Raw genomic sequence first — 19,387 nt, forward strand, 5'->3', positions numbered from 1 at the left:
TAGTACTACTAGAACAAATATTATGTGTTTGTGATCACACTGATATGCGTGTAGCTGTAAAGGTTTTGTTGGACCAAGTGGTCTTGTCCCCGAGTGAACAAATTATATATGTTAGGAGGTTGTTTATAGCCTCTTGATTGAACTCAGGTGCTATCAGGTTGGTTGTTTAGAATCGTTTATGGTCGTTGGTTTAATGCCGAGTACTTCTTAACTAGGGTTTAAAAATGTTGTTCTAAAATGGATAGTATTCTTTAATGAAAATTAGAGGGGGAGGCCTCTCTATCATTCAAAGAATAAGGAGGTTGGTTTGAACCCAGTTGCAATGTATCTGCTTTCTTGGGTCCTCTACATAAAATGCAAGGACTTGTTTGTATTATTTGTTTCGGGTAGGGTTTTTGTGACTGATACTCTGAACCACCGGTTTGACTATCAATGAAGCATCTGAGACTTTCGAGCCCCTACTTGTGTTACAAAAATGTGGAAGGTCATTCACCTACTTTTGTTTCCCTTAGCATAAAACCTGACTACTTTTGTTTCGTCAATTTGGGTATAATCTTTCTCTCATCCCCTAAATGATGTCAAGTTGTCTTGGTTAGGAGTTTATATGAGTAATAAGAACCAAAATTTGAGCACAAAAAGTAGTAGAACACATGACATTTCTTACAAGCTAATAATACAAAATCCAGTGTGGTTTTATAAAGAACAATGACATGTTACATTGTGATGGTGCCAGTAACACGTGTCCCCACTCGTTGTCATACACTACAATAAAAAGACACACACCCAGCATGTCGACATGTTGACTGAGGGCTGACCTCGGAAACACTCCAAAACATTCATCATGGAGGTTGAAGCCGAAGATGGTAATTCAAGTATCTAAACGACAACATTGAAGCAAATAATACAAGGACAAACTCGATTTGCACATTAAGATAAATAAAAAGGTAAACAAGTAGCATATAGTCCATGTTCAGCATACCCTAAGGTTAGGAAGATTGACTTTTAATAACTTTATAGGGAGAAAAGTCATCGATGGAGAGTACCAATGACATAACCACCTTTTGCAACCATTGGATTGAGAATCAGTGATCTAATCAACATTTACGGTGTACTATCTACAACTCCCTCGTGCTAGAGGTTACTCTTGATCCCAATCCATATGTTGAAAGGGAGTTTGAGTGGGGAAAATATCTGGTGCTCCGGGAGCACCTAAGCTCACGTGCTGCTGCGGGAGCTCGGCCGTTGGACTTTCTCCTACGAACATCGTAGGTGCTTTGGAAAAATTGAAAAAAAAGAAATATCCTGGAGTGTTCCTTAATTAGGTGTAGGTCCAAGGGCTCCTATAATGTCCACTGGATCAAGATCTAACGGCCGAGCTTGCACGGAAGCACGTGAGCTTACCTTAGGTGCAACCGCAACACCAGATATTCACCCGAGTGAAGTTGGTGGCTCATCCGCGAGCACGTTCGCTCGTTACAGTTGCCGTATCGATATTTGCCACATTAATTCATCACCACCCACGCGTACAGATGGTTGTAAAGTAGCGATAAAAAAGCAGGAGTGAAAGGTAAATGCAGGATAAAAAGGTTACTCACGGGACCATGCATGTCAACATACGGACAGGACGTACAAGGTGGGAGCGCTAGCCGACATGCAAATGCAATACAAATGTACTACTACGTAGCAGCGAATGAAATCCCACCCTCCATCAGGATTCACGAGAAAGCGCCCGGCCGGCTGGAATATCCCACCGGCCATGCCCTACGTGGCTCCACAACACGCGCGCATCACCGTCGCCCGATCGGAAAGAGCTACTATTCCTACCTCCAGTGCCATGTCGATCTTTTGGGCGTAGCTCACATGGCATCTGTTCATGTCGCCGTTGATGCAACGACGCAAAAGCTTAGCATTTCGCTCTCAGATCCGACGTAAGAAACCACCTCGAGCTTATCTTCTCCGACCCTTCGTTGTCTACTAGTCCCTCCGTTCACAAATATAAGATGTTTTAGATATGGTAATATGGGCTACATATATACTGAAATGAATGAACGACATATAAAATATGTTTATACACATCCGATTTAGAAAAAAGGTTAGCAGAACATCTTATATTTGTGAAGAGGAGTGGGGCGTTTTGGTGACCAGGCGACATGGAGCCCGAAATTTTTGAAAAATTCAAAATTCAAACTTTTTGATTTCAGAAAAAATCTAAAAATAATTGAAAAAATCTAAAAATATGCATTCAAGTGTACAAGGATGAAATGTATATGTGTGTAAAAATTCACGATGAAATAACTTGACATGCGACCTGTAAAAAAACAAATTCATGGACTTTGAGAATGAATAGCTAATATCATATGTTGATAGGTCCCAGATTTTTTAACAACCTCATTTCAATGTATTCCGTTCAGAAAATTTACACACGTGTATATTATGCCTCCATTTATATTTGTATCTTTTCAATTATTTTATAAAACATAAAAATATGAAATTTAAAAATTGCAAATGGAGGCCTCTCCGAAGCTCGGCCTCCAAAATCAATTTTCATGTGAACGCGGAGGCTAGCTAGCTACCCACCACGGTCGTGCAGTCTATAAATACACGGCCAGGGACTAGAGGCCAATACTACACTACTCCGATCCTTCTCTCCTAGCTAGCTGCCATACCACAGCACGTAGTACGTTCTAGCCTCTTCTCCACTTAATAGCTGTTATGGAACAGACGAATGTCAGGTTGCCCCAGCTGGCCAAGATAGCAGCGCTCCTCCTCCTCTTCCTCCTCGTCCCCATGGTGCCTCCTTCTCTGAGGGCCCCTTATCTCTACCTCCTCTTCAACGCCCTCGTCGTCGGCCTTGGTGTCCAGGCCGGCATCATCTCCGTCTCAAGCCGGAGCAACTTAACAGCCCAGCCTCCTGCCCCTGCCCCTGCTGCTGCTGTAACTCCCAACCACCATCACCACCTTGTCACTTCACAGCCGCCGATCATGGCGGCCCCCTTGCCAGGACGACTCAGGGAGGTAAATCTGCTTGCAGATCGTGGTGCTGTCAACAACGTCGTGGCCGTGGCCAAGAAACTGAAGGAGACGATCAAGAAAGTCCCGTCCAGGGCGAGCATCTTCTTCATCGGGAGCCTGGACCCCCATGACGCCGGCGAGGTCGTGGACGCGACGTCAAAGACGCTCCACGACAAGGAAGGGCGGCAAAGGTGCAAGGTAGACGCCTCCTCCGGGGATCTCATGAGCAAGCAGGAACTTTACGCCAAGGCCGACGCCTTCATCGGCAACTTCTACAAGCAGCTCAAGATGCAGAGGGAGGAGTCATGGAACAAGCTGCAGGACCTGTGCAGCTACCACCACCACCACAACTACAAGGCCAAGGCCTTCTAGAGATTCTCGATCCATGTACGTATATCTAGAGTCTAGATGCATGGCTAGCATCTATATATATGTACGTGCATGCATATGCATGCAGATAAACTGTGCATGTTTGTTGGCACGTAGGGTATACTGAGGACTGAGCTGAGCAGTGGAAGGAGCCCAGAGGAACCAACAGATATTACGTTGTTTGGTTCCTCATTCTTAATTTACCTTCATCGACCCATTGATTTGTTTTGGGTTAGAAGATCATAGGAGTCCTTTCCCCTGAAGTATATATATGGACAGTCGTATACACATGTTCTTAACTATATGGCTCGTCTATTGGTAAGTCACCTGAGTTTTCTATTTGGTGTAAGTCATTTTTCTTTTCACTCCGTGCTACTACTTTTTTCTCTATCTACACATGCAAGCTGGCATAACGTTTTTCTCTATCTAACCATGTATGGAAAAATGTTTTCTATAAATTACTCTACTTATATTCAATAAATATTTTTGCAACTATACATTATACATGATCAAATATAGTAAGTCATATGTATTTTTAATTTGGTTCTTACGTTATCCACCCAAATTTTTATTAATCAATTACCGCAGCAAGACGCATGGTATCTGTTGAACATGCAAGTGTACATGTACGTAGGTCTGGGTTTTGTATGCCGCACCTGTAGTGTCTCTCTCCCTCTGTATTTACTTGTATCTTGGGAGACAAGACACCGATCGCACCTCTTGTACCTATATATATGTGCCTAGTGCACGATCAATCAATCATCGATGCACCAAATCATTCTCTACATGGTATCTATCGCAAGTCGATCCTCTCCCGCTTCCGCCTAACCCTAGCCGCCGCCGCCGCCGCGATCTGCCGCTGCCCCACGCCGCTGCCGCCTCCCCGCGCCGCGACGCCCACTCCCGCTAGCCGCCTGCCCGATCTCCATCTCTCTAGTCGCGTCGTGCACAGCCAGCCAATCCCGGTCGCATCGCGCCTCATCCCGTCTCGCAGCTAGCCACCCATCCCGCCTCGCTACCCGCGCCGTCCGCCAGCCAGCCGCTCCCGCTAGCCACCCGTGCCACCCCATCCCGCCTCGCTACCCGCGTCGTGTGTCCGCTTGCTTCCTGCCACGCGCCGCACCACTAGCTTCGCTCGCTAACCGCACTGTGCGCCCGCCAGCTGATCCCGATCGCATCGCTCGCGCCGCTCGCTAGCTTCGCTCGACGCCGATGCTCGCCTGCATCGCTGCGCCACACCTCTGCCGCGCCGCATCACCGCCATGTCTTCCTCCGCCTCCTCCTACTCCAACCCCTTCGCTGGACCGGACCCCACTAACATCCGCGACATCAACATCCACGACCGCGTTCCCGTCATCCTCGACGCCATCGATGCCACGTACTTCGCGTGGAAGACGTACTTCTCGCTGCTCTTCCGCGAGAACAACCTTGAGGATCACGTTGACGGCTCCGTCGACTCCCGTGCCATGGTGGGCGACTCCGAGTGGACCGCGATCGACGCCACGCTCATCCGGTGGTTCTTCACCACCATCTCAAAGGACCTGTTTCACACGGTCGTGAGATATGGTGATGACGCCCGTGTCGTGTGGGTCAAGCTCAATGACCTCTTCACCGACAACAAGCTTCAGCACCGCGTGTTTTTGCAGCAGGAATTTTTTGACTGTCATCAGGATGATCAGTCCATCGATGACTACTGCCGCCGCCTAAAGACGTTGGCGGATGAGCTCCGTGACATTGGCGCCAAGGTTGATGACGACCTCCTCCTCAGCACGCTCACCGACGGCCTCAACGAGGACTTCGGTAACGCTGCCTCCAACCCCTCCCTCATACCGGAGCCCTCCTTCCCCAAGTTCGTGGCATACTTGCGGTTGGAGGAGCACCGGATGAAGGTGGTCAAGAAGCGCGTGCAGCACCACGCCCTCGCCGCTGGCACCTCGCGTGGTGCTCCTCCACCAGCCGCCCCGCCCGCGCCCCGTCACCAGCCGGCGCCACCCGCGCCTCCGGGGTATTACCCCCTCCCGCTCGCGCCACCCGCCCCACCCGCTGCCCCCCAGCAGCCGCAGTACAGTGGCGGGCGCCGCGGCAACCGCCGCGGGGGCGGTCGCAAACAGGCGCAGGGGGGCCCCTCGTCAGCAGCAGCAGCAGCAGGCCACCCCGCCCTGGACTTACGGCACCAACCCGTGGACGGGCGTCGTACACGCGTACTTGATGCCGGTTCCTCGGGCCCCCGCTCCGGGCATCCTCGGGCCTCGGCTGGCGAGCCACCAGGCGCTCTTCACCGCGTAGAACGCCGCTCCCTACAGCGTCTACGGCACCGCGCCCACGCCCGCCTACGGCGCCGCTCCTGTGCCGGCCTACGGAGGGTTTCTCCCTCCCCATGTGCCGCCACCGTGGGACCCGGCCCTTCTTGCTGCCCTGCACTCCGCCCCGTCACCGAGTTCCTACGGTGGTGGTGGTGACTGGTACATGGACTCGGGCGCCACTGCTCACATGACTGCTCATCCCGGTAACCTCACGTCTGCCACTCCTGTTCATACTCCCATTCGCATCACCGTTGGTAACGGTTCCTCCCTACCCATTACACATGTCGGTCATATGTCATTTCCTTCTACTTCTACTCCCGTTAACATGTCTAATGTTCTTGGGTCTCATAACTTAGTCACTAATCTACTTTCTGTTTGTAGTCTTGCTCGTGAGAATTCTATCACTGTTGAATCTGACGATATCGGCTTTTCTGTGAAGGACGCCCGTACACGGATGGTACTCCACCGATGTGACAGCCCGGACGAGCTTACCCGGTGCATCCCTCCGGCGCCACCACCACCCGTCGTCCCGCCGCCTTTGCCGCTAGTGTCGATCTTTGGCACGCCCGCCTAGGTCATCCCAACTCCACCGTTATGCGTCAGATTCTTCAGAGTTTTTCTTTCTCATGTAATAAGGTTGACGACCACACTTGTGAGGCTTGCCGTCCTGGCAAGCACGTTCGTCTCCCCTTTAGCGAGTCTACAAACATTTCCACCTTTCCGTTTCAGTTATTGCATAGTGATGTTTGGACGTCCCCGGTTGCGAGCAACACGGGCTACTTATACTATTTGGTGATATTGGATGATTTTACTCATTATGTGTGGACATTCCCTCTCCGTCGCAAGTCCGACACTCTTGCCACACTCACAACCTTTTATTCATATGTCACCACACAGTTCGGTCGTCCTATTCTCGCCTTGCAAACTGACAACGGCAAGGAGTTTGACAACATCGCCGTCCGCAATCTTCTTGCGTCCCACGGCACCATTTTTCGCCTCACTTGTCCCTACACGTCACAGCAGAATGGTCGCGCCGGGCGCGTCATTCGCACTCTTAATGACTGTGTCCGCACGTTGCTCTTCCACTCCTATGTGCCTCCTCGGTTCTGGCCGGACGCGCTCGCGACCGCCAGCCTCCTTATTAACATTCGCCTGTGTCGTTCGCGCTGGAACTACACTCTTCACCAGCTCCTCTTTGGTGCGGTTCCATCTTATGATGGCCTTCGCATTTTCGGGTGTCTCTATTATCCTAGCACTGCGTCCACTGCTTCTCACAAACTCGCTCCCCGGTCGCTTCCGTGCATCTTCCTTGGTTATCCTCCCAGCACCAAAGGCTACCGGTGCTATGATCCAGTGTCCCACCGCGTTTTCACTTCACGGCATGTGTACTTTGATGAGATGGTGTTCCCGTTTCAGCAGGTACCGTCACCCCCGGCGTCTCCCGCGGCGCGGTTCGCCCCTGCCTCCTCCTCTGGCGAACCGCCCAGCCGCGTACTAGGCTCGGCCCTGCCAGCGCTACCCGCGCCGGCGGACCCTGTCACCGCGGCCCCCATTGCCGCGCCCCCCTCGGCCGCCCCCGTCGTCGCGGCCCCCACCGCGGCCTCCTCGGCGCCCCCTGCCGCCATGGTCCCCTCGGCCGGCCCCCGTCGTCGCGGCCGCACCCCTCACCAGTGCGGTCACCCGGGCTCGGACTGGGACACTTCGTCCTAGCACGTGCTACACGTCTGACGAGTACGCGTGTGCTGCGTCTACCTCGGCACCGTCTCCGCTCCCCACCTCTGCTCGCGCAGCCCTTCGGGATCCGAACTGGCTAGCTGCGATGCGTGAGGAGTTTGACGCCCTGCAGTGCAACCGTACGTGGAAGCTTGTCCCGCGGCCTCCCCGTGCCAATGTCATCACTGGCAAGTGGGTCTTCTGCCACAAGACTCGCCCCGACGGCTCTCTCGAGCACTACAAGGCGCGTTGGGTGGTGCGCGGCTTTCGCCAGTATCCTCTAGTTAACTTTAACATTCAAGAATGTAGAGATGGATAGAAATAAGGGACAATTCCATTTCTCCCCCTAACTTGAGCCCACACCTGGCATGCTGCACACTCGTCGGATGTGCCCGTGTGAGGTTAAATTAGGGCTAAACACAATTACTAGTTCTTAACCAATATAGAGTAGTTAGTATTTTAGATGCTGACCAGTGGACCCCCCTTCCAATAATCTGGTAAATAATGTTTTACATAATAAAGAAACAACAATGTGTGGTCCCATCTGTCAGAAGGGGCAAAATATCTGAAAAATGTCTCAGAGACGGTCAAAGGCCTTTGACCAGACGGAAGTTGTACGGAGGGGCATTTCTATAAGGACACTTGATGGAAGAGGGGTATTTTTGAGCATACTCGAAATTTAGGGGCAAATGCCAGGTGTGGGTTCAAGTTAGGGGGAGAAATGGAATTGTCCCTAGAAATAAACCACATACAACTTCCAATATACTCTATAAAATTACGATGTGACTCGCTTATAAACATATGTATGATGCCTGCAATCAACTTTTTTTTGGGTACACGCAATAATAAACTAAAAAAGCAAAAAGGGGAGAAAGTCATTCTAAGGTAGAATAAATCAAGGGCATTGATATTACCTTAAAAAAGGAAATGAAGAAAAAAAAATCTAATCAAATGATATTAAAAACTTACACACATATTGCCTAGAAGTTGCACTCTTCCACAATATGCAAGAATGATTTTATGACATTGTAACTTCTAGACAATATTGTGATTTAGTAGTAAACTTCTATACAATGACTAGCCAATGAATATATGATTAAAATTAATGAACTTTTTCAAATGTTGTGAACCTTGTTTAAATTCTTAATATTTTTTCAATTTTTCAATTTTTTTAGATTCATGTTTTCTTTCAAAGTCAGTTGGTCAACTATTTCCGCAAGAAAGTATCTTCCGATCGAGGCTCATGGTCAACTATTTCCGCAAGAAAGTATCCTTTTTTCTTCTTTCTTTTTTGCTTTTCTTTTCCTGTTTCTTCACTGGTTTTCTTTAGTTTTTTGTTTCCTTTTTTGTTAGTTTTCTTTGTTTCTTACATGGTTTTCACTCATTTTTCCTTTTTTCACTTTGTTTTTCTTATTTCTTCATGGTTTCCACTTTTTTTGCCTTTTCTTTTCTTTGTGTCTTCATGCTTTAGTTTTTCTTTGTTTCTTTCTTGAATTTCACAACCATTCCGTTTATTGGTTTCTTTGTTTTTTCCTTTTTATTTTTCTTCCATTTCCATTGTACCTTTTTGATTTTCTTTGTTTCTCTTTTCGAAAAGGTTATCACTCAACCGGTGGATATAGCACGACGTTCGCCGCCTCCCTTGATAGACACGTGGCCTATTGAACCACACACATCTCTCTCCCTAATCTTATCTCTTCCCTGATCTCTCTTCTATACGCAAGTGCCTCAGCGGCAACCAATGGCGTCCACGTTGCAGAAGAGGAGGATGGTGGCGAGGCGACCTAGTCGGGGGTTTAGGGCTCGCCGGAGGCGGCGTGATGGCGGGGGCGGGCAGCGCCGCTCCTCCCTCACCACTATCCAATAGGCTCACGGTGAACGAAGGTGGCGTTTTGTTTTGCAACATCCAGTTTGTCGCAGAAACATCAGTGATGTTGCAAAACTGTCTTCCGTAACACCATATAGAGATGAAGACCAAGAAAAAAAAATCTGCAATCACCCCATTTGCAAAAACTTTCTACAACAATACCTTTGTTGCAAAAAAAGTGAAGACAGGAATTTTTTTCTGCAACACAACCTATGTTGCAAAAAATATATTCCCGCAACACAACCTATGTTGCATAAAACTCCGCAACACAATCTCCGTTACAACTGTTTCCATGACAAGATCATTGTTGCAAAGAAGAGAAAGACGTTCAGCTGATTGATTTTGTCATATCCGATGGCTCGCGAGGCGGCGGATCTTTTAAAAAGATCCGTCGTCCGACGCGTAGCAGCCCCCTTCTCTTTTGGTTTCCATCGTTTTTTCTTTCCCTTTTCATATAAAACATGAATATATATTTTATACGCAGTTAACATTTTTTCCAAATACATGAAACATTTTTAGTTTACACGTTGAACATTCTTTTGAAATACATGATTAACATGTTTTTAAACATATATGTTTTTTATGTCGACGATTTTTATTACACAGTATACATTTTCTGTATACAATGGGGACATTTTTTATACAGACATTTAACATTTTTCTATCACATGATTAAATTTTGAAATACATATTTTTTGTGGCTACTTTATTATACACATTGTACGCTTTTATACATCATTAACAGCTTTTTATACACATGTGTAACATTTTTAAATACATGATTAACATTGTCTTAAATGCATTTTTATGTCTAATTTTTTGTATACGTCACGAACATTTTTCCTATATGAATGTATTATTTTCTAAATAAATGTTTAATATTTTTTTACATAATGTACATTTTTTACACATCATAACAATTTTTCTACACATTTAACATTTTTAAAATACATGATTAAAATTTCTAAGTACTGAATGTAAATTTATTTTTATAAAATATATGTTGAAATTATTTCGATACATAAGTAAAAGTAAAAAAAAGTAAAAATAAAAGAAAAATGTGAAAAATGGAAGAAGAAGAAAAAGCTCCGCAGTACAAAAGGCCATCGGGTTTGTGGGCTGAAGTCCGCAGTTGGACTATCTAGCTGACCGCGGTAGAAAGCCTCGGGGCCCAATTGCTGGTGGTGACCAGACCAGGCTGGCTGGGACTCGAGCTCAAGCTGCCGCCGCCGGAGGTAAGGCACCTGACCTCGCCGGACCAGATCGAGGCGACGGCAGCTCGCTCCTGGAAAGCAGCGGAGAAGCTGACGAGGGCCTCTTGGAGGAGCGGCGGAGCGGTGGGCACTGAGGACAGGAGCGGGCGGCGGCGGCCACGACTCTGGTAAAAAAAGAAAATCGCCCCTCAAATCCCAATGTTCCTCTTGTCACACTTTTGCTGATTAATCGAGAGGATATTTGTGTAAGTTAATATAAGTTCGCCCCTGTTAATCTTGGAGTCCTGCCTCTCAGCAGATTTTTTTTTGAACAGTCCCTAAAAACCAAATTTTGATCACAACTCGGTTTCAAAGCAAAACAGAACAAGAAATTTTGTTACAACTCCGCCATGTAATACAATGTGAAGTCCGATACTTCTGCAATATACTACATAGGTTGAATTATTATTATTATTGCAGTGCATTTTCGTTGCTCAGGTTAGGTCTTTTCATCACCATCACCAATTCACCATCACCCTATGAAGGCGACTGCAATCTACGATACTCGGCTTGGGACCTGGGTTATGGTGTCCGAGGGGTGGAGAGCGCTCTCTGTGTTGGAGCAGCCTTCGGTTTGTCCTGGGCAGCTTGGAGGTACTACGAGCGCAACTCGTGCCTGCGCAGCTACGGCCGTGACATGACCGGCAGCAAGCAGGCTGCCAGCCCGGTGGTCGGCCGCGACAGCGAGATAGACCGTGTTGTCTCCATCCTCTGCCGCAAGACCAAGAACTGTGCTGTGCTGATCGGTGCTGCAGGAGTCGGCAAGACAGCCATCGCCGAGGGCCTTGCACAGCGCATCGCTGCCGGGAAGGTCCCTGCGGCACTCGCCGGGGCACGCGTCGTGGAGGTTGATCTCACGGCGATGGTTTCTGGGACTGTGTCCCGTGGCATGTTCGAGGAACGCATAAAAGGCGTGATAAAGCAGGCGGAGGACTCAGGCGGCAAGATAGTTCTCTTCATCGACGAGATGCACATGCTTCTTGGTGCCGGTGATGGGATGGGGGGATGCCAGGATGCTGCCAATATGCTGAAGCCGGCGTTGGCCCGTGGTCGTATCCGCTGTGTGGGTGCGACGACTTTTGATAATTACCGTAAGTACATTGAGAAGGATGCCGCACTCGAGCGGCGGTTCCAGAAAGGTGCACGTTGAGGAGCCTAGCGCACAGGCCACCATTGCCATGCTGCGGGCGCTAAAGCAGCAGTATGAACAGCACCACGGCTTAGAAATCCAAGATGCCGCTCTTGTTGCTGCCGTGCAGCTCGCTGCCCGTTACATCAGCGGTGAGGAATTAATTTTATTCCTTTTGTTTCCAGAGGTGATTAGTAGATGCATGAACTCATCTAGTTTATTATAGGAAATCTAATGAAACATGAAGGGAAGAAAGAGGGCTATATATGATCTTTAATTGGTTACGGTCAGATGTTCATTCTTGTTAAGGTCCACTAGCTAGCTCACATGCTAATTAAACTATCTGCTCAATTGTTCTGCTGTGCAATTGAAGGGCAAAATTATTGCATGAGACTGATGTGGAGCACCCATGTTGCAACCTGTACATTCAGTTTAGTTTCGCTTAACTAATGTATAAATCATGTATACGGTATTTAACAAATTCATGATAGTGTCAGATGCATCAATTAATGGAGCAGGTGCTTTCTTTCTGCCGACTTGCTCCCATGATTGGCAAGAATGTATATATGTTGGAGTTAATTGATGTCTACTGTAGGTTGTCCATTTCCTGATAAGGCAATTGACCTGATTGATGAGGCTGGTGCCACGGCAGCCAAAACAATGATGCCAGTTGGTGATCAAGAAGAGAATGTGATCACTCTGCAGAGTAGCTCTAAAAATGCAGTGAAGGAGGCAATTGTTTGCCCTAATCATGTCGCACAAGTAGGCATTCTCTTCCTAATGACAGTTTTGTAATGTTTTGATCGACGAGATATGCTTGTTATGCAGATTTTAACATTGTTATTTGAAGGTTGTGAGCCAATGGACTGGTATTCCTGTCACTGTGCTTGACCAAGAGGAGAAGGACAGACTAATCCACCTAGCGAGCAGACTGCGGGAGCGAGTTGTTGGCCAGGATGAAGCTGTAAATCTGGTTGCACAAGCAGTGTTACGTTCCAGAGCCGGCTTTGATCAACCTGGCCAACCGATAGGATCTTTTCTCTTCTTAGGCTCGACTGGGGTTGGAAAGACAGAGCTTGCAAAAGCTCTTGCTGATCAGCTATTTGACAGCGAGAAGATGTTAGTTCGCTTTGACATGTCTGAATATGTTGACAGGGGATCCGTGCTGCGTCTCATCGGAGCACCTCCAAGGTTTAATTTGTATATCATTTTGAACATTGCATTACTTTCTCATATCATACCTTAATTTGGCTGATAGTAATGGCTTTATTTGTTCCTTCTTAAGTTATAAAGGGCATGAAGATGGTGGACAATTGACGGAGAAAATCAGGAGACGTCCATACAGTGTTATCCTTTTTGATGAGGTGAGGAAGCCGGATCCATCGGTGTTGAACCTTTTTATTCAACTTCTGGATGATGGTGTGTTGACAGATGGGAAAGGCCGGACCGTAGATTTCAAGAACACCATCATCATTATGACCTCAAATCTAGGAGCGGAGCACCTAACAGCAGGAATGGCTGGAAAAATCACAATGGAAGCTGCACGGGACCTTGTGATGCAACAGGTTTGTGTATACAAGAGACTGCTGTTGTGAAGTCGCCAGTAGACACATGCTTAATGCCATGTACATTTGTTCTTGCAGGTTCAGAAACACTTCAAACCTGAGCTTCGCAACAGAATGAGTGAGATTGTGATATTTGAGCCGCTGTCGCGCGACAATCTGAAGGAGATTGTAAAAATCCAGATGAAGAGCGTTGTCGCCAGCGTAGCTAGCAGGGGTATCTCTTTATCTGCGAGCGATGCCGCGCTGGACGTGGTTTTGTTGGAGTCTTACAACCCAGTAAGCACAGCTTCCTTTCAAACCTGAGGCAATATTAGTCCCATGTTTAAGGTAACGATGTTTATGTTTTGGTAACCATCCATGCTTAATTTATCCCACAGATGTATGGCGCAAGGCCTGTAAAGAGGTGGTTGCTGAAGAATGTGATGACTGATCTCTCCGAGATGCTTGTCAGCGGACAAATCGGTGAAGGCTCCTCGGTCTCCATTGACGCTGCCAATGACAAGGGGCTCAAGTTTGAAGTAGCGACGAAGGTGTCAGATTCGAGACGCAACAATCCAACTCCCCAGTGACTGCGAGACTCCGTAGCTTTCTTTGGCATGACGGCTTGGGATTTCTGAATCTTTTTGTGCTATGGCGGACGAGTTTCTCGTTCATCAGTGGCATGTGTATACTACGTACGTGATGATTCAACAGGTCGGCCTCGTAGTTTATAGCAGTAACTACCTAAATGCTAATGCTAAGGAATATATCAGGCTGTACCACAGTAGAAATTATAGTGTAGACATGCAAATGGAGATGATAAAACTACTTCCTATTGTAGACACATTGTCACTACACCCAATCCAAGCATAGATCATTGAATCTAGTGTTATCATCTTAACTCAGTATATATTCTCTCAAAGCTAAGAAAAGGAAATTAGGACTAGCCCAAGTAGGCAGCGCACTTGGGCTACTAACTATAACGCACCATGAGAACATCCCGATTCATCAGTACTTATATACGAAGGTTCACACAAGATGGCTTCATGGACAGTCCTTCGACCTTCCCATAATTTACTCGAACTACCCTATATCTAATCTTCACACTTTTTTTTTGCTCTATCTAGTGCTACTTCTTCCACCCACGTACATACACATATCTGTTACTTATATATATGCCACGTGATATACTAGCTACAATAACGTTGAGGCCTGAATCTCCTTCCTCTTCTCCTTCTCATTAGTAGCAAAAAAAAAAAAAAAATCTGTGAACCTAGCACGTCCAATACTCACTAGTTTGTTGATCTTTCGGCATGGGAGGTATTTAGGATGCACAAGGTGCTTGCTCTGACTTCTCTTCAGACCCGACATGAGTGCTGCTACCTTTCCTACTACAGCCCAGTATGGCTCATATGCCCAGCTTCACATAGAGGCAAGCCAAGTATGATACCCCCAAACCTCTCGTCTCAGCCTTGAAAAATGTCGCTAGGTCATGTCTGATGAACTAGACAATCTTGGACTTCTTGGTGTGCGTAAGATTCTAATTATCTTATTGATCTGTACCTCCATGTGAATCTAATTAAGACAGTGATCAGGGAGAACGGGACTAACAATGTAACTCTCTTTAGTTTCAACACTCTCAAAGAAACTTCATACGATTTCGATTCACAGACCACAGAGTTTGTCCGCCAGATACCATATGGATCCAATATAGCTCTATCCCTATTAACTCCAACAAATAAAACATGGTTTGGGACTTCATAGGAAAAAAAATCATTTTGTCAAATGCATGTGTTTCCTTATTGTAGGATTCAGAAAACCAAATTCCGGCCTTACATTTTGTCAAGTTATTGCGTTTCTAGAAGCTCCATGGACGGTACTGGGACACATCGATTTCCACCTTCTCTTGAAGTTCCATAAACTGAAATGGTTCCTGTTCCGTAAGATATGTTTCATGTAAGAAGTAGTTCCTATCGTGATTTAGATGCGCTTGTTCATGTTCAGTTCTACCATCATCAACACAATAATAATGGTTATCAGAAATTCAAGATCAAACCTCACGACTGGAGACGGAGTATTTTGTGACATAGCTGATTCAATATATTTTACAAACCCGTGCACCTTATGCTCAGACAAAGTTCAGTGATAAAAAACTCCATGCACCTTATGATTGGACAAAATTCGGTGATCCTTACATAATCCGATTGGTAATTAGTGGACTGTTAGTATGTCCATCGTTTCACTGAATTCCACCTGTCTCTTGATTTCTTAACAAAAGGCAAAAGCTTAGTATATCTTCAGCAAATATGCAAGAGTTTATGTACATGCAAATGGAAAAGGAAGTTCTATATATCGGCGTGCCATTGCAACACCTATCCTTGTTCTTGGTAAAAACAAAACAGTTGGGTCCATGGAAAACCAATCACATTACTTTTTGTTCAGTCCTATCGATCCGAACAATAGTCTCACAATGAACCAACTGCTTCTCTGGCTGGGTTTCCATGATACGCATCCACATTCTGCTCATATGATCACATCTTTACTCCACTTCTATATATGCTCCTCTTAATGTGCAATATACTACCCTTTTTTCTTCTTCACTTTTACTCTTTTCAGGTTCCGTGTTTCAAGTTTCAACTGCCTCTTCTTTATTCGCACACCTTCTTATTGGCCCCCTTTATTTATGCCACTCGCATATCTTAGTCGCATGTGTAGCTTGATCGGCATCCTACTATGATTTTTGATAGTTCATACGCACTGAGCACCTTTCCCCTCAATGATTCAGGTGGGCCGCAGTGACAATTTGAAAAGAAAAAAAAAATGCTCTCTCTCTCTCTCTCTTTCTCTTCTAGTACTGATTTTCGCTTCTTTCATTATTACCGAAAGTACATAGCTACTTCAAAACACCTCATATAACTTTGCAAGATAAATACCACCAAATAGGCACACCATTGAGGTTTAACTGCTTCTGCCTCCTATTCCAATCACAAACAAACATCATGCATTCACCCACACGGAGATGGTTTTCTTCAGTTACATGCTTTTATCCACCTAGCTAGCTAATCACTTTAGTTTTGCATGGGAGGTATTGGGACACAGAAGGCCATCATTTCCACCTTCTCGTCAAGCTCCATCATCATTGGTGGTTCCTATTGGTTTAGATGTTGTTCCTGCGAGAAGTAGTTCCACAATAATAACGGCTGTCAGGAATTCAAGATCAAACCTCACGATCAGAGACAAGTTGTTGGTTCTCTCGAAATAGGCTTTCGCCCCGCGTTATAGGTAAAGCAACGATCATACAACCAACAACCAAGTTCCGAGTCAAGAACGATGGCTGGGATAACAGCACAATCATGCCCAACAAATAGAAGGAGTATTTAACAAAAAAACTACCACAATTCGTGGAACCGTGCCTATAAACTACCATTTTATAAATTTATGCGGAAAACTACCACTTTTTCACTAATCTTTGACAAAAAACACTAGTGACTGATCTGGACGAAATTAAACTCGATTATGACAGGGCTGGCCCACACGTAAGCATTGACCCCGCACCTCTGCCCCCTGACCCCGCACTGCACTCCATCCCGCAGCTCTGCTCCCGACCCGCACCTCTCCTCCTCTTCTTCAACGGCGGCGCCTCCCCGTCTGCGCTCTGCCGCTCCTCCCCCTCCCCCCGTCGCATCCCATACCCGGCCGTCCTCTGGTCCCGCGTGCCGCCCCTCCATCCCCCGGCGAGGCAGCTGCCGCTCCATCCGGCGAGCACCCGCCCCTCCATCCCCGGCGAGGCAGCCGCCGCGCCGCGGGATCCGGTGAGCACCCACCTCTCCATCTCCCGGTGAGGGAGCCGTGGGCGCCGCGGGATTCAGCGCACCCGCCCTCCCGGCGAGGAAGCCGCTGGCCGTTGGCGCCGCTGTTCCAGGAGACTCGGCTGCTGCTGGTTCCCGCCAACGCGGCCGCACCGCTCCTCCTTCCCAATGCTCGCGCCGACGCCGAAGCGCTCCTTGTTAGCCGTGGCTAGCAGGCCCAACTACTCAGTGTTCTAGGTGGCGCAGAGAACTCATCACCGGCGGCGACGTGGTGGTGCTCCTGAGGTGTTTGTTGAAATGCCAAATATAGAGAGAGAGGAGGAGGAAGAAGAAGATTGGTGCTGACATGCGGGCCCCGCCTGTAATAACAGTCAAAATCGAGTTTAAACGAGTCGAATCGGGCACTTTTCATACATGATAGTTTTTAGTCAAAAATTAGTAAAAAGTGATAGTTTTCCGCACAAATTTGTAAAATGATAGTTTGTAGGCACGGTTACACGAATTGTGGTAGTTTTTTTTTAAATACTCCAAATAGAAGAGACATAAGAAAAAGAAAGCCACCAGACACTGCCTTACAAGTTGTTGGTTGCAGGACCAATTCTGCTCGATATCTAATTACCTCAGTAGCTCTATCCCCACACCTACCTCTCAATATCTTCTACGAACTGCAGTCTGCAAGCATTTCGTGCACCTTATTATGAGCAGACAAAGTTCTGTGATCCATACATAATACGGTTGGTAAATGGTTGATGTTTCCTTCGTCTTCTGCTACTCAATATTAGTGAAAATAATAATGCACTATTGCAAAATACCACCGGCCTTAAAATCTGCAATTAGTGTGCTATATCGCGCAATATCATGCTAATTGTACACTGATTTATATAGCAAGTAATTGCTCATCACGCTATAGCGTGTTAGCGCTATTATTTTTAGTGCTCAGTATCAAATGACTGTTTGTAGGTGCACCGTTTCACTGAACTCCACTTCATTCTGTCTCTTAACTTTTTAACAAAAGGCAAAAGCTTTTTGTAAATTTGGGGAATAAGCAAGAGCTTATTTACATGCAAAAAAATAATCTATATATCGGCGTGCCATTGCAACCCTTATCCTTATTCTTTGTAAGAAGAAACTGTTCTAGTAGCTCTTATGATTTGGAAAACCGATCGCTCTACTTTTTGTTTGGTCCTGTCGATCCTGAATAATAGTTGCTCATTATGGACTAACTGATCCCTTGGCTTGGTTCATGGTACGCATCCACATTCTGCTCACATCTTTACTCCACTTCTCCTATATGCACCTCTGGCTTTTAATGTACGAAGATTTCCTATAGTTTCAGTACGAATCCGATTGGTTTATTTTCAGTACGAAGATTTCCTATAGTTTCCAATAGGTTAAATCCATGTAGCATAAAAATGTATGCTTTGTTGTTCTGATATAGGAAATTAGATAACACCTTTTGCCAACAATTTAAAAGACCAGTAAATAAGCATGTTGTGTGCCATGGCAAGTATTACAAACATTCACTCATCAGAAGATAATTACAAAATGCATTGCAGTAGATAGTCAGCTATCCTATATTATAACCTCACGGTGAAGCAAGATGTTAGAGTAGGATGGAGACATGGAGGAATCAGAAACTTAATACATTGAGAGGATTGAAGGGCGGGCTGAACGCTTCGGGCTCGGCCGGGCAGGGGTGCCTGGTTTGCTCCTGAGCTACGTCCGGTCGGTCACCGCCGAGGGTGGTGGAGGTTGTCCCCTCCCACGTGGCCGCTGACCCTGCTGCTCCTCGTTTCCGGTTGGTTCCTCTCGATCCTGCCGGTCTCGCTTCGCTTGTCACGGTGAGACGGCGTTGGTGACTGCGAGTCCGTGGTGGCGCATATTGGCGGACGGCAAGTATGGTGGAGCGCGATGGATCGTCTGGGGTCGTGGTTGGTTGGAGGTTGGGAGAAATCCTTGTCGGCTTGTTCGGCACCGACGCGGTGACGCCTGTGGGCGCCGCCGTGCCTTCCTGAAGGGCGTCGGATATCCTCCTTCCCTCCCACGGCCCTTCGCGTACCGGGGGAAACCCTAGGCCATGTCCGGTAGCAACGGCGTTGTCGTCGCGTTCCTTCTTGAAGGTGTTGCTTGGTATGCGGCGTTTCGTGGTGCTAGGAGCGTGGTGGATTTCTCCGGCGGGCGCAGCGGTTGCGAGTCATCTTCGTTTTCGTTGATCCACCGTTGTCGGCATTTTCTTCCTTTTGTATTTTCTCTTTCTTTTCTTTTGGGCGTGCCTGTGCTGCTTCCGCCCCAGCACCTATCGTTGGTTGTATCGATGTTGTTGCTTTGTAATACAAAGCGGGGGGAAACCCTTTTTCGGTAAGGGCGGGCTGAATCCAAAATGCCAGC

At 46.9% G+C, this 19,387-nt stretch overlaps 1 protein-coding gene and 1 pseudogene across 1 annotated transcript; both read left to right on the forward strand.

The window, feature by feature from the left end:
- The first annotated feature begins 2,641 nt into the window (after positions 1 to 2,641).
- On the forward strand, positions 2,642 to 4,075 carry LOC123167284 (uncharacterized). The gene has a single exon (XM_044585120.1). It carries the CDS (start codon positions 2,713 to 2,715, stop codon positions 3,382 to 3,384), a length of 672 nt encoding a protein of 223 aa, XP_044441055.1. The 5' UTR covers positions 2,642 to 2,712; the 3' UTR covers positions 3,385 to 4,075.
- A 3,428-nt stretch (positions 4,076 to 7,503) lies between these two features.
- On the forward strand, positions 7,504 to 14,158 carry LOC123171298 (chaperone protein ClpB1-like; annotated as a pseudogene).
- Positions 14,159 to 19,387: the final 5,229 nt, after the last annotated feature.

Source organism: Triticum aestivum, chromosome 7D (genome assembly GCF_018294505.1).
Source record: "Triticum aestivum cultivar Chinese Spring chromosome 7D, IWGSC CS RefSeq v2.1, whole genome shotgun sequence".
NCBI lineage: Eukaryota > Viridiplantae > Streptophyta > Magnoliopsida > Poales > Poaceae > Triticum > Triticum aestivum.

Bases quoted from the DNA above. Each gene is read 5' to 3' on its own strand.
- LOC123167284 (XM_044585120.1), top strand. From the start codon at position 2,713: ATGGAACAGACGAATGTCAGGTTGCCCCAGCTGGCCAAGATAGCAGCG.